Source organism: Gadus macrocephalus, chromosome 19 (assembly GCF_031168955.1).
Source record: "Gadus macrocephalus chromosome 19, ASM3116895v1".
NCBI lineage: Eukaryota > Metazoa > Chordata > Actinopteri > Gadiformes > Gadidae > Gadus > Gadus macrocephalus.
Window position 1 is genome coordinate 5,836,763 of NC_082400.1, and position 14,441 is coordinate 5,851,203.

General features: G+C 43.6%; 2 protein-coding genes across 5 annotated transcripts in view; one reads left to right on the forward strand and one right to left on the reverse strand.

Annotated features, from left to right (window-relative positions):
* The window catches only part of rxraa (retinoid X receptor, alpha a), a 107,216-nt gene extending 99,195 nt beyond the window's left edge, over positions 1 to 8,021 (forward strand). For all 4 annotated transcript variants that reach the window (XM_060038896.1, XM_060038898.1, XM_060038895.1 and 1 more), the window contains exon 11: positions 2,032 to 8,021. In XM_060038896.1, the coding sequence (XP_059894879.1) occupies positions 2,032 to 2,179 (148 nt within the window). In that variant the 3' untranslated portion in view covers positions 2,180 to 8,021. The remainder of the gene's footprint in view (positions 1 to 2,031) is intronic.
* A 432-nt stretch (positions 8,022 to 8,453) lies between these two features.
* LOC132447891 (WD repeat-containing protein 5) lies at positions 8,454 to 14,381 on the reverse strand. The gene is made up of 14 exons (XM_060038902.1): positions 14,240 to 14,381; positions 13,582 to 13,677; positions 12,849 to 12,957; positions 12,677 to 12,750; positions 12,437 to 12,526; positions 11,890 to 11,979; positions 11,501 to 11,584; positions 11,013 to 11,068; positions 10,861 to 10,907; positions 10,594 to 10,669; positions 10,349 to 10,382; positions 10,145 to 10,219; positions 9,939 to 10,026; positions 8,454 to 9,355 (listed from the first exon to the last, which is right to left on the reverse strand). Exons 2-14 carry the CDS (start codon positions 13,660 to 13,662, stop codon positions 9,255 to 9,257), a joined length of 1,005 nt encoding a protein of 334 aa, XP_059894885.1. The 5' UTR covers positions 13,663 to 13,677; positions 14,240 to 14,381; the 3' UTR covers positions 8,454 to 9,254.
* Between the last annotated feature and the right edge of the window lie 60 nt (positions 14,382 to 14,441).

Genomic DNA, 14,441 nt, shown 5'->3' on the forward strand with positions numbered 1-14,441 from the left:
AAGCCCCGCCCACTGCCTGACCTCAGCTCTGATTGGTGCAAATTGCTGTGTTGTGATAGGTTATTGAAACATTTGAGATTCATGTCTGGTCTTGTATAAACTGAATCGCAGCTGTAATATATTTTTGTTGTTTTGAATGAAACCATATACGGTATGCGTGCATCAAATGTTTTTTAGCTAAAAAGCTAATATATACGACTTCCAGTATATCGGTGTAGATACACGTCATTAATCAGCAGGTAGGAGCGAGGACATTGAGTCACAACCTTCACCTGTTCGTGACCACATTTCTAGCTCAGAAAAATTTTGTGACCCGAACTTCTGCCTCGACACAAATAGTCTGCCGGTAATATAAATACAACATCGCTCTACCACACACAAAGGGCCCTATTTTAACGGTCTGAAACGCAAGTGAGAAGCGCAAAACGGAAGTCGTTTTGTGGGCGGGGCTCTGCCGCTGTTGCTATTATACCGGCGGATTAATGACTCGCCTGACGCAAATCTAAAAACGGTTGCCCTGAAGTAGCCTAATTACCCGTAGGTGTGGTTTGGGCGTAACGTGCAATAAACCAATGAGAGTGCTGTCTCCCATCCCCTTTAAGCGCTATGAGTGCATTTGAGTCTGACGAGTTGATTTTTTGACAGCGCGTTTGCAGTCTCCGATGAGACAGATGCATGAACACATGAATTTCAAACTTAAATGGCTCAGTGTATGACCAAATAATATGCACTAATCACACATGGAATAGCGTTTTCTTCTACAACTTCCGAAATGCTGAGTCGTCATGTAAATTGCGGCAAAGAAAACTTAACACACATATGATATGCGGTCCTGTGGCCGCAACTGTGGGTCTATTTAATGATATGCGGCAATACATTAACACACATCGTTTCTTACCAGTATTGTATACATTATCGTAATCGACTTGTGTTCCTAATATGCATGTGTCCCCTCAATAATGCATTCATTCATTCTTTTTAACACTCACTCGTGATAAAACAATGTTTTCTCACAATCAAATCCTCATCAATCCTAAAAGTTATGGGCTTGTACACGATGTCTCTGTCAAGAAAATATGTGTTTGCTGTACGGTGTTTGCAGATGCATTGATTTAAATACAATTTATTAGGCCTACCGCTTTATCAGCTGTTCTTTCCCAAATAATTTTGTCATTTACCCTAAAACGAGATTTTGTTTTGGAAGGCTGGGATATAGCCTACTTTGCTCGAGTTTATCATTGTTATTATTATTATTTTAACGCGTGGCATAGCCTACTACAGTGTTCATTCATGCAGCCCCTATGGAAAAAAAAATTGCAGTTCCGACCTGCCATGGTACGTCAAAAGAGCAACGCCAACTGCGCTATCCGCTAGTGCACTTAGACCAGGTATTTGTCAGTTGCGCAACTGCTTTATCGATCTGTAAGATAGCACCATGTATCATTTGCGCCAGAACACGCCTCTGCTTCTCGCCGACACGCCTCTCAGGGCGCAAGTTTAGTGGTGCAGGTTTGCGGGGGGGGGAAATTGGCTTTGCGCCGGGTGCAAACTAGCCAAGATGCATGCGTCAGTGTAGAAAGTCAATTGCACTGGATGCAAGATAGGGCCCTAAGTGATTAGAAGTAGTTTGCTAGTGGCTCTGAGTCTTTAGGCAGTCAGTTTGAATATATAAACCACGTCTATTTCACCTTTTAAAAAAGAATAATGGTTTGCTTAATTGGATCAACAAATATCCCTAGCATATTTCAGCAATCTCCCCTCATATGACCTCCATATGCCCCCAACCCCCTGGTTGGGAACCACTGGGTGAGGGCATCGCGCTCAGGTTGAAAAATATAGTGACTACACTAGCCTACCCCTTTAAATTTAAAGCCACATTTCATTCATCATTTAATTTGATTTCATTGAACTTCTTTGTGTTTTTTTGTTGTCGTGGATACCTCACACCTGGTGTAACCTCTAACCCTTCTCTCGGAACCCACCGCACTTACGATCAGCAATCCCGTTTTACCGTTTTTTTTCCCGCACCAGGTTCGCCAAGCTGTTGCTACGGTTACCGGCGCTGCGCTCCATCGGCCTCAAGTGCCTGGAGCACCTCTTCTTCTTCAAGCTGATCGGAGACACGCCCATCGACACCTTCCTCATGGAGATGCTGGAAGCGCCGCATCAGATGACATAGGGATGGCGAGGGAAGGCGGGACTTCCTCTCTGGTCCTCCAATCCCCTGCCTGGTCATCATCCTCATCGTTGTCATCGTCTTATTGGACGCCACCACCAGCGCCGCCCTCCCGGCCCCCCTGGACCTATCAGGCTTGGGAGCAGTGGGGTAGGGGGAGGGGTCCTGTGACTCCCCCCCGGCCCGGTGAGGGACATCGCGCTCATGCACGTTGCGCCGGACCCCTGGGCGTGGACAGCCTCGATGCCCGTTAGCCAGTCGCCACGGTTACCGTGGATGTGCGTTGAAATGCGCTGCGACGAAGTGGGGGGAGCGAAACAGAAGATGAATTCATAGTGTCTTTTTTTGGGGTTTGTTGCTCTGTTTTATACTTTGTAAAAATATATAAATAAGAAATATATATAGACATATATATATTAAAGAAAAAGAGAGAGACACCGACGAGAGACACCGACGCGCATGAGACGCTGAAAGACTGAGATGGACCCGAATGAACTGGACGGAATGTTTCTCTTTCTTTTCTCCCGACTAAAGGAAGATATACCAGCGGTTTACGGCGATCAGGAATAAAGACAAACCCTTAGCTTTGCTTGTGTGCAGACATGTTCCTAGCAGTGATGACGTCACCCCTGGACGCTCTCTAGAGTTGTGGATGAGACAATCGTGTGCTGGAGACCGCCGGTCGGTCGGCGACACGTGCCGACCGACTCGAACCCGGACCCTACGAAACCCCGGGTATACCGTCTGTCAGGACCTTAGCATCTCTCTCTCTCTCTCTCTCTCTCTCTCTCTCTCTCTCTCTCGCTCTCTCGCTCTCTCGCTCTCTCTCTCGCTCTCTCTCTCGCTCTCTCGCTCTTTCTCTCTCTCTCTCTCCCGCTTTCTCGCTCTCGCCCTCTCTCTCTCTCTCCCTCTCTCTCTCCCTCACCCTCTCCCTCTCCATCTCCCTTGCTTGCTCACGCTCTCTTGCTCTCGCTCTATCTCTCTTTCTCTCTCCCCATCTCCCCATCTCTCTTTCTGTCTCACTCTCTCTCCCCATCTCTCTCTTTCTCTCCCAATAGCTGTCTCTCCCAAATTCTCTCTGTCTCTCTCCCTATCTCACTCTCTCTCACCCCCAATCTCTCTGGGGCTGAACGATTTAGGGAAATAATTGAATTGCGATTATTTTGACCAATATTGCGATTGCGATTTAATATGCGATTTTTTTAATTTATCAAGTTCCTTATGTTCTGTATTATTCACTAAAAAAAACATAAATCCTTCTTGAGTATGACCATCACAACATTGGAAGCAGTCAACATGTAAACTGCTCTTTCCTTTAGGACAGGCCGATGTGTTGAGATGAATTTATATTATGACATCTTTATTTAACTTTTGAATTGTAAAAGAAAAATAAATCTAAATCTTACTGATCTCCAGTCAGTAACGGTAACCCCCCCCCCCCCCCCCCCCAAAAAAAAGAAAAAAAAACACCAAAAATAATACTTTTTTTTGTTATTTTTATATCGCAGCCTTGGCGATTTGCATATCGCGTTCTATTACATCGCAATTTCGATTTGAATTTGATTAATCGTTTAAAGCCCTACTATATTTCTCCCAATCTCTCTCTCTCTCTCTCTCTCTCTCTCTCTCTCTCTCTCTCTCTCTCTCTCTCTCTCTCTCTCTCTCTCTCTCTCTCCCCCCCATCTCTCTCTCCTCTCCTCGTATAGGGTCAAGTCCTTGGTTAGCTGGATGTGAGGCTTTGAAAGCTTTGAAGTTTGATTTGGAGGTCGACCAAAAATATTAAACTCAGGTCTCTGCCCAAATTCAAAACCCGTTGAACCATATGTCATTCACACCACATGGGCCCCATGTACGGGGCCACCGCCTTCTCTGTAGGGGAAAGGAGCGTTTGCATCGACCAATCGGAATACTGGAACCCAATCCCCCTGACCAATCGGTAAAGAACAGGAAGTGCAACCGACTGCTATGGCTTCTGGTGCAGCAGAGAAGCTGCCTATCCAACATGATGAAATCAAAATGTCAGTTTGTGTTGACTCTAAACTCGCAACGCCCTCTTTATCTAAACGTTCCTAATTACAAACAATTAATTCTCAATGTACCCGAAAGTGTCAAGGAATCAAAAGGAAGTTCCCCCCCACCCACTGTGAGAAACCATTTCAGCCAGTTTCTCCTCCCAGTTTCTCCCATTGGCTGTGACCACTGCCTTTCACCCTTAGCACTGTGTGAAATTACAGTTAGAGGCGGTACCTCAGAAGTCATGTGATCAGATCTGGGTTGGCGAAGGCGTCATCCAATAGGAGCGCTTGAGCTGCACCATGTGGACAATCAATCCCCGGTTTCTTGATAGTTCAGCCCCATGATTCAGAGGATGTCCCTGAACGCCACCAGGGAACCCATGCGATCCACCAGCTCATCCACCATCCATCACACAGCCTCATCCAGTGTCCCACGGAGGTCGTCCCCCTCATCTTCACGTCCCTTCTCAGGTGACTGCGAGGTGAAGTGGAGAAGAAGCTAATAAAAAATGTCTGAAACTCTGCAGGATCCATTCTGAGCGAGAGGTTGCGACCTCTGAGACGGCACCGCAGGGAATAGACGTGTGATCGGCGCTTTAAGTGCTCTACCGGCGATGGATGTGTCACAGCTGTGTTGGCACACCTTCTCACTTCTGTCCCCTACCACCTCCTCCTCCTCCTCCTCTTCCTCCTCCTCCCCTGACCTTCTCGGACGTCCCTCGTCATGTGAACTCCTGCCCACCATTACCACGCCCCGCCCTGCCACCTCTCACCCCCACCACCCAGCTCATCCAAGGCCTCTTCTACGGACGGTCTTAGCTTTAGACATCGCCCTGATACCTACCTGGGTGCAGGGTTACAATCGTATACCGTAGTGTGGTTTTTTTTGGGTTGTCTTCGTTTTTCTTGTTTTCTGAATGGCACACATCACAATTACCTCGGTTTTCCGTCCATCTGAATGATCCGCGAAGCGCGTTGACCGTCCGCATCGACCGTCTGCCTGTGGGCTCCGGGTCGTCCAAAGGGCCCAGAGTTTGTGCCTGGCCCCCCATGCCCCGATCTGTAGTCTCGGTTTCCAGTGTAGTTCCCGTTGTTCCTGTGTTGTCCCAAGCCCACTGCGCTCTCAAGTCCCAGTGCTATCCCAGGTCCTGCAGTGGTCTCGAGTCCCACGTTTGTCCCAGATCCTAGCGTAGTTCCCAGGTCTCAATGTCGTTCCAGGACCCTTTGGTCCCTGTTTAGTTCCCAGGCTCCAGTGTTGTCACTAGAGGCGTTCAAGGGCCCACAGGGCTACCAGATACCAGGAGAGAAAAAGGGTTGTATCAGGCTCTCCACATTGAGGTTTCCACATCCCTGTGTAGATCCAAATCTCTGTGTTATCGTGATTTAGATGTACACTCAGATTCAATGGTGGCCCCTGGCGCCTGGAACGCCCCCCCATATCCCGTGTCGTCCCAGGTCCCTGAGGGCGTGTGTGGTCAAAGGGTTTTAATGACCGAGTGGGACAAGTGTGTGAGTTTGCAGTCGCTCCATTGTGCGTTTGTTGTGATTCCTTAGTAGGACTCCTTGACACAGGGGTGGGCAGTGTATTCGATGTTATTCATCCTCTAAATTTCCTTTCTGAACAGGTCATGGTTCAAGCATCTCTCGGTTCAAGGTGGAATATTAAAGCTCACCATGTTTTCTGTGTGTTTGAGTCACAGCACACCACACACACACACACACACACACACACACACACACACACACACACACACACACACACACACACACACACACACACACACACACACACACACACACACACACACACATCATCTTTTCTGCCCTCTGTCCTCCTTGAAAGCTGCAGTCGCTGCAACACTATGCATGGAGCTCATTTCCAAAGATTGCCTATAGAGTGGTGGTGTTTCTATTCCAACTGTTTCTATCAAAAATTGACCCTTTGAAAACCTGTTTAAGGACAACAATGTATGTTTCTCAGACCAGGGGGGTAGGGATGCACATGGACAGGAGGCCGCCGGCGTTCCTCGCGGTTTGTTTAGGTTGGTTTTTAACATGTTTTATATGGATACTCTGAGAAATCGCTTGATATTTAAGAAGGCACAGGAAAAGGCTATTAAGAAAGCAACAACTGTTTGACCTTGATTTAGGTTTCCTCAAGAAGGAATTGTGAAACCGGAGTGGCGTCAGAAGTTGGAGCAGTATTTGTACATCAACATAACCCAACATCTCCAATTTAGAAAAATGGAAATTTTTTAATTATTTTGGTGATTGAAAACAATTAAAAAACGATCAAATTTGGTCCTTCCCCAACTATATACATTTTTACAGAATCTTTGCTTTTGTTTTTTAAGGTCCTGGGCTCGGTTTCACACAAGGGAATTTTGGACATTTTGGGAAATGTCGGCTTAATCAATCTGGTAATGTGTTCGTTCAGATTGCTGATAGGACACTGACGTAAAGCCAACATGGAGAGGGTGCAAGAGAGATCCCAGACCAGAATTAAATCTGGATCTGGTTTGAGGGGAAAAAACTGTTTGAACACGGAGAGAACACGATGTGGTTGGCGGCTGTTACTGTGACTTCCCCCTAGTGGAAGAGATGCAGCACTGCAAAATTACTTGAATTTTATACAAGTATTTAAATTAGAAAAACAAGGCACTTTTTTGTCCAATGCGTCATGTTTAATATTCCTCTTGGTCGAAAATCTCAGTGTTTGAATGATTTTTACAAGCAATAACCTCAGTATCTATTGGCTTGTATGATCAATGCAACATACTTTATTGCAGTGGAACGAGATGAGTATCCAGGTGACAGAATTGAATCCCAGCTCAGACTCAGTTTACAGTATTTATATTCTACACTAGTGATTTTTGTGTTCTTTCCTCAGAATTCGCGAAAAAACGAACGACAACTAATTAATCAACTTGTTCACAAACATTTTCAACCTAAGCACTATGACTGGGGAAAAAGTTTTGAATTGTGTCTATCAATATTCTCAGCAACAGCAATTATTTGTCCCCTTGTTTTCAAAATTTCCTCCAAATTTGTATGCATGGCCGACATTGGTCTCAGAGATGAAGAACATTCAATTTGTTAGCCAACAGTGACAGCCTTTTTAAAATACCCTCCTGCTCTCCTCAATCTTGTGTCTACTCTTAGCTGTACCACAGTACTGTGATCAGAAACCCCAGTGATTGAAAGCCATAAACGGACGTTTTAATAAACCAATAACGAAGGACTGCAGGAAATGCAAACGGAGACTTAATCGCAGAAGAAACGCGTTGATAGAATTAACTGTAAATGCTTTATTATGATGTAAAGCTATATTTTGTCTATATGTACATTGTGTATATATTTATAAATATATATATAGAATTTTGTTCCTTGAGCATTTCCAGTCAATATGGCAAGAGAAAGACAAGACTTTTTAGACCAAACGATTCTAAACCAGGTCAAGTGTCGAAGTTATCCAGCGCGGATATACAGTGGTTTCAAAAAGCGTTAAGGATATTTTTTTTTTTTGCTTTTGACCTTGACTTTCTAAAAAAGTTTACCAGCAGAATCGCAGCAGCTCTTAAAATTCAAAAAGAACCAGCTCAAAGCAGTCTATGGGACCTCAAAAAGTAGCAAAAACTAAAGAAAGAGAAAAATAACTAAAAGAAAATCTTTCAAATGTATGTTTGCTTGGCTATTGTATGTTGGAAATGTATTCAGGAAAAGCTGAGCTTGCAACACAATCACTGCTTTCTTTGTTACATAGACGTTAAGGTTCAAGAAAATGTAAAAAAAAAAAAAAAAAAATTGAAAAAGATCTATTTTTGTACAAAGGTCATTTTATCCCTCGCTTATGTACCGTTTCTTTCCTTCTGTGGGCTGTTGTATACATTGTTTGTGGAAATGCTAATTTGAAAGGCTAGATTATAATTTTTTCCCACCCAAGAGAGAGGGTTGTCACCTTTACCGTTGCCCTCTACAACCTGCCTCACTGACATTGGTTCCTCTTTTTCATTATTTTATTTTTTATTGTTTTGTCTACTTTTAAGGAGATGAAAAAGTAATATGTTCTTTGTGGGTTGTTCTCTGATGATCCATCTTTCATGGACAGAAAAGTTATTAAAAACTTTTAAAAATCGATGATGCATATTTTTTTCCCCATCTTCTCACAAATGTGACTTCGTCTTTTATCGTTTATTATTAAGAAAATATAACAATGCAGTTATCCGTGATCAACAGTGACGAAAAGAGTTCAAAGAAAAATGTCCAGTTTACTAAATATGTGTTTATTACGTTGCTGGTCATACTGTTAATCAGGTAGAAATACAACAACAAACTACAATACGTATAATGTACAAAATAGAAGACACAAAATATTCTCATTTGGTCATGATGAAGTTTAAACAGACCAGCCAATTCTAACCACCAACTAAACACACAAATCCCGCCGTCGGCTATTCAAACCAGAATACGGTGCAATACGCGACAATATGTAATGCTCTTAGTAAATGGATCGGTGGAATAAATAGATAAAAATACTTTAAACGGGGAAATGGTACAGTCATCATGAAAGGCTGAAGAACAGGTATTTCATTCACTTAGACAGCCAATCATATGTAACAGTGGGGCCACGACAGCACTGTCTACAACATCACAGTGGCAAAACAAAATGGTGGGAACACGGTGGTCGTCTCCAGAAAAGTAGAAAACATGTCCTTAAGACATCAAGCGAGTTCTTCCCTTTTAAAAACATTAGAAAAAAAGCATTAAAAAATGTAATTAAAAAAAGAGATACAAAAACCACTGAGCAGACCCACCAGGCGTAAAGAGAAACTTGGCCGTAGCAGAGATCAGTCCACAACAGTGGCCTGTGTGTTCTGAACAGCAGCTGGTCCACCTGTGTGTCTGGCTTACGTTGTTCATGGTTTCATGGGCGTGAATCCCCGTCTGTGGTGTGGGAATGTCCTCATTTCTTTAGAAACCCCCAAAAACTCCATATTTTCTCTTCTTTTTTATTTAAGTGGTAAAAAAAACCAAACAACTCAAAATACAAAATCAGGCCTGACTTAGCAGTCACTTCTCCACAGCTTGATGGTCTTGTCGTTTTCCAACGCGGCCGAGGCGATGATGTTCTCTGTGGGGTGACAGGCTGTAGAGATCACCACGTCTATGGGAGAAAAGGGGGATTAACAACTTGACATTGAAGAGGAGAAGAAGGGAGAACACTGAGTACCAGGAGGGAAGAATTAGAAATACATTTCTGCAAAGAAATAAAAACAAAACAATAGTTCTGATTCACGGTGGGAAAATCTGAAATAACACGTTATATAAAATGTTACAAATATCTACTTGCTAATAGATAAAACAAATAAAAAAATATTTTTTCCTTGTGTGTCGTGACGGATAGGAGGAATGATTAGACTGCACTTATCCACATTATCTATAATTGCTGAGGCCACTTAAAGCACTTTCACAATTAATGCTCAACATGGCTGTGTTGGAGTGAGAAGTGCGTTTGCTTAGTTAACCTACACAAAGTACACAAACACACAACAAACACTTGTAGACCGGCACCACCATTGTTCTGGAAAAGATGCGTGTGTCGATGTTATCAAAACCAGTTCATGGGGGGCAGGGTACCGTTTTGCTGCCATGCTCATGGACATCATGAGACTGATATAAAGACTTTAATCTACCCTGTAACCTAACGAACCCTACAGCAGCCCAGTTTAAGGCCATCATCCCAATACCTGTGTGTCCCTGCAGTTTCTGCACGATCTCCTTGGTCTGCAAGTTCCAGATGTACACAGAGTTGTCCTCCGATCCGGACACGATCCACTGGGGGCGAACAGAGCGGGGGTACATGAGTCACGGGGGCTTGAATACCTGAACGCCATGTACCCTGTAGGTAACTCCGCAGCGCTAATGCTCACAGGCTGAGAACCACAGAACTCACCTTTCCCCCCGTGACGGAGAAGTTGGCAAATATGCAGTACTTCTCGTTTTTGTGGCCGGAGTACGTTTTTAAACACTGGAGAGAAAAAGATGACATTAGGCTGTATGAATCAATAAAAATACAATTACAGTAAACAGTGTTAAGAACCACAATTGTGCTGGAATAGTTAATACTTAAGGAGTAAAAAAAATTGGAGGATACTACCTTCCCTTTGCTGTAGTCCCACAACTTCAAAGTACTGAAAACAGAAGGAGACATTTTTCAGAAGAGTTCAACAACACTTGCCGCATGCAGTCATTAGATTATATGGTGTTATGCTGCCCTCTGGTGGAATTCAGAGCTAACAAAAAATGCAATATATATGTTGTAGAAATAAATGACAATCTATTCATAATGATCTAACAGTATCAGTGGAAGTACTTAGTGAGGTACTGAGGTGAGGTACTCACTTGTCGAGGGTTGCGGCGAGGATGTATTTGCCGTTGGGAGAGAACTTGACAAAAGACACGGGCGGGTTGTCGTCGTCTGTGGTGAACAACGCGAGACGGAAGAGTTTAACATCATAGAACTACAACCCTTGGGTATTCATTCGTCCACAAGGTGTGAGGTTAACGACGACAATCACATCCATCAGTGACATCACAAGTGCAAGTATGGAACATTGGCTTCTACCCTTCATACATATGGGGGGGGGAGGGCGATAGAAAGCAGCTTACCGATGAGCGTCTTCAAGCACTGCCCGGACGCCGTGTCCCAGATTCGACTGTGGGGGGAGAACAGTAGTTGTTGAGCGTCGGCGTCAGCTTGAGTTTAAAGTAGCATGGGAATACTTTGAAATCAATGGGTACATAAATGATGACATTTGTACCAGAGGCCGTCGTAGCTGCTGGAAACGATCAGGGAGCCATCCCTGTTGAAGTGAACCTGCAACACAAGACATGGTCCAATTAACATTCAAACAGACACTAACAATAAATAATAAATCTTCATAATTCCTATTAATGTACCGATATTCAAATGCCCCATATTGATGTCGTCTGACGTCATTATGGCCAACGTTTATGTAGTCATTATTGTAAATGTTTATGTAGTCCAATGCAATGGATATACACTTTCACTTTTTCTCACAGCTCCGTCTGTCCACTCGTCTAGTGGCTACAATCCCTGGTGTGGTCAGACGCTTTGACGTCACAACACACAGAGCAAAGGGGTGTGTGTGACTGCACTGTGATTTCATAATACATACAGCAACGTCATAACATGGGATACACTGTTGACGGTACGATGATGAGATCATACAGGTATACATTGTAAGGACGTCTCAATGGCCACGTCAGCTCAGGAATAAAGACTCACAGCAGAGACGGGGTCGGAGTGCGCCGGCAGAGTTTTCAAACACTTCCCCGTCTTCACGTCCCAGATCCGAACACTTTCGTCAAACTGCAACACAGAAACACAACATTAGCATAAATTGCATCACCAGCAAACAGTATCACTATACAACATACAGATATGAAAACATTAGACAGTAGGATAATAATAACACACACACTTCTAGTATAACAAGAAAAAAAATAGTATTCCAAAATTTTGATGACGATAATCACAGGGGCAATGATACCACGACTACTTCCACACCTACTTCTTCTAATAATATAAAGATAATAAGAAAAAATAATAACAGCAATAATACTAATATTCTCAATAATCGTTACTATAAACCTAATAAAGTGTGGAGTACTCACGGATCCGGACACGATGAGGTTGGACTGGGGGTTGAAGTTGCAGCAGAATACGTAGTTGCTGTGACCTTTCAGTGTCTTCAGACATTTCCCCTGGAGGCCGGAAAAGAGAGGGCACATCGGTCACCACTAAACACATGAACCTCCATGTTGGAACTTTGTGGAGCCAACACCAGCCTGCAGTTACCACGTGGCTGGCCGTAAAGTCGAGGCAATCCAAACGTAGCCAACTTGTAAGTTGGTTTTATACTACATACCGGTAAAGGCCTTGCTTACAAATATTACCACAACCTCACAAATCGTTAGTTCCATCAATTGTAAAGGCATCAGGGTGATGTGATATCATTACGGTAATGTCTTGACATCATGTTGTGATGTCATACCATTAGGATGACATCACAACATGATGTATCATTTCATATGGATTGCATTAGAGGGTTGTCATTAAGGGCGACCTCATTCATTTAAGTGATGGAGGTGTCATTAAAGTGAGGTCACTGGGATAAGGGCGTGTCACTGAGGTCACAGCGTCGCGAGGGTGACGTCATACCGAGCTGACGTCCCAGATCTTCAGAGTCTTGTCGTCAGAAGCGGAGACCAGGAGGTTGGAGTCTGAGGACCAGGCCACATCAGAGATACCCTTACGAGAAGGACAGAGCACACAAATGTTACGAAGAGGTCCACTGGGAGACAGAAGCCCTACACTAGTCTACACAACACTTGTATCAGGCAGGCCAGGGAGACTCCTGATATTATGAATTCAAGTTCAAGAGCAGTTTGTTCAACTTACCAGCTTGTGTCCCGATATGGTTTTCTCGAACTTCCCGTCGAAAGCTCCCCATATCTTTATTAATTTATCAGCAGCTGTAATCATATAAATTGTAATGATAGACAGAGAGCAAGAGAGAGACACATACTGCATGGCATACAATAAGTCACGCAAGGGGGGGAACTGTACTCACAGGAGCTTGCAAGCCACTCTCCGTTGGGGCTGAACTTGACGGAGGAGACAGCTTTCGTGTGGCCTGCCAGGGTGAACTTCAGACTGTAGTTGGGCTTGGATGGTGCCGACTATAATAGAAACCAGCCAGCAACAATTAAGACGTGAATAGATTCAAACAATCACAATGAACAAGTCGGGGTGGGTCGGCTTAGCTCAGGAGGTAGAGCAGTTGTCTTGCGACCGAAAGGTTGCTAGTCCCCAGCTTGATGTGTCCCTGAGCAAGACACTTAACCCTCACTGCTCCTGAAAAGCTGGCTGTCGCCTTGCATGGGTGACTCTGCCGTCGGTGATGTCATGGAGGCGTCTTGTGTGTTAACCGATGTAAGTCGCTTTGGATAAATGCGTCTGCTAAATGCGCTAATTGTAATTGTAACAACTGAAACCGAGAACACATTATCGATTACTTTAAAAGGGTCTAATGTGGATTATCCAAAACAAATAATAATAAATTCTTTATTGTAATGACATTTGATTAACATTTTTATTGTAATGACCGGTTACAAAATTGTTGTTCTAGCACTCTGCGCAGTGGCTACCATTTGGTCTTGGCAATCTTATTATTATTTTAATGTAATGGTAGAATACAGGCTGGTACCAGCCTGTATTCTACCAATAGTCCTTGGTAACAGTAATTTAGACAGCAGTTACAATGCTGTTTTAATGGGTTGTTGTTGTTGTTTTCTTATCCATACCTTGCTGTGACTTGAAGATGAGGACGGTGGTAATATGGGAGGTTTACAGTCCGTCTCTGGTTTTCTATCCTCCGTTGCCATAGCGAAGGTTGGCCCCTGATAGGGAACATACAGTAGATAAATAACAACTATGGTAACAGGCTTCCGTGCACAACTTTGAAACGATCGTGAAAACTAACTGTCAGATTCTCAACTCAGCTATAAATCACGTGTTTATATCAGATGGATCGATGACCATCAAAGGTGGTTCCGTCCCAAAATGAGTACGTATTAAGGCTGCATTTTCGCTAATACATTAATTAATTTTGAATGAATCGTCTGCTTGGGTAAATGTTACACATTTCCAAAAAAAAAAATCGACAAATGAACAAAGAGGCATGTGCACACATTAATCCATTCATTCTATACATGTATCCTGAGTATGACTTTTAGGATCACATACATATCGCACAGTGGATCCACCGAAAGGAAACGTATAAACCAATACTGTAGTACATATTGAACATCAGGCAGCATACAGATGCACATGTAACGTGATAACAGCGGAGGTGAGATGCTACTACTACTGACCTCAGGATGCTAGGCTACCATCACGGCCTCCGTTTAAAACAATCACAATAATAAAGACCAAACACACACGGAAAGCTGTTGTACTCACGGAACTTTAATGTGCCGCTGAAATAGTCGATGGTAGTTAGAAGCACGAGGTATGCGTATATTATTGCAGTAATAGTGTAGTTATAACACAAAGTAGCTACTGATGAGGATGAGCGGGGAATGGGGAAGATCCTCGCATGCGCCTGCGCGAAAGAGAGAAAGGCGGCATCAACCGAGGGACAAATTTAACCAACTGCGAAATG

Excerpts from the sequence above, each read along its gene's own strand:
- LOC132447891 (XM_060038902.1), bottom strand. The coding sequence starts at position 13,662 with ATGGCAACGGAGGATAGAAAACCAGAGACGGACTGTAAACCTCCCATA. Across the intron at positions 11,585-11,889 it reads ACCTCATCGTGTCCGGATCC|TTTGACGAAAGTGTTCGGAT; the intron begins GTGAGTACTCCA and ends TCTGTGTTGCAG. Across the intron at positions 10,670-10,860 it reads GTGCTTGAAGACGCTCATCG|ACGACGACAACCCGCCCGTG; the intron begins GTAAGCTGCTTT and ends TGTTCACCACAG.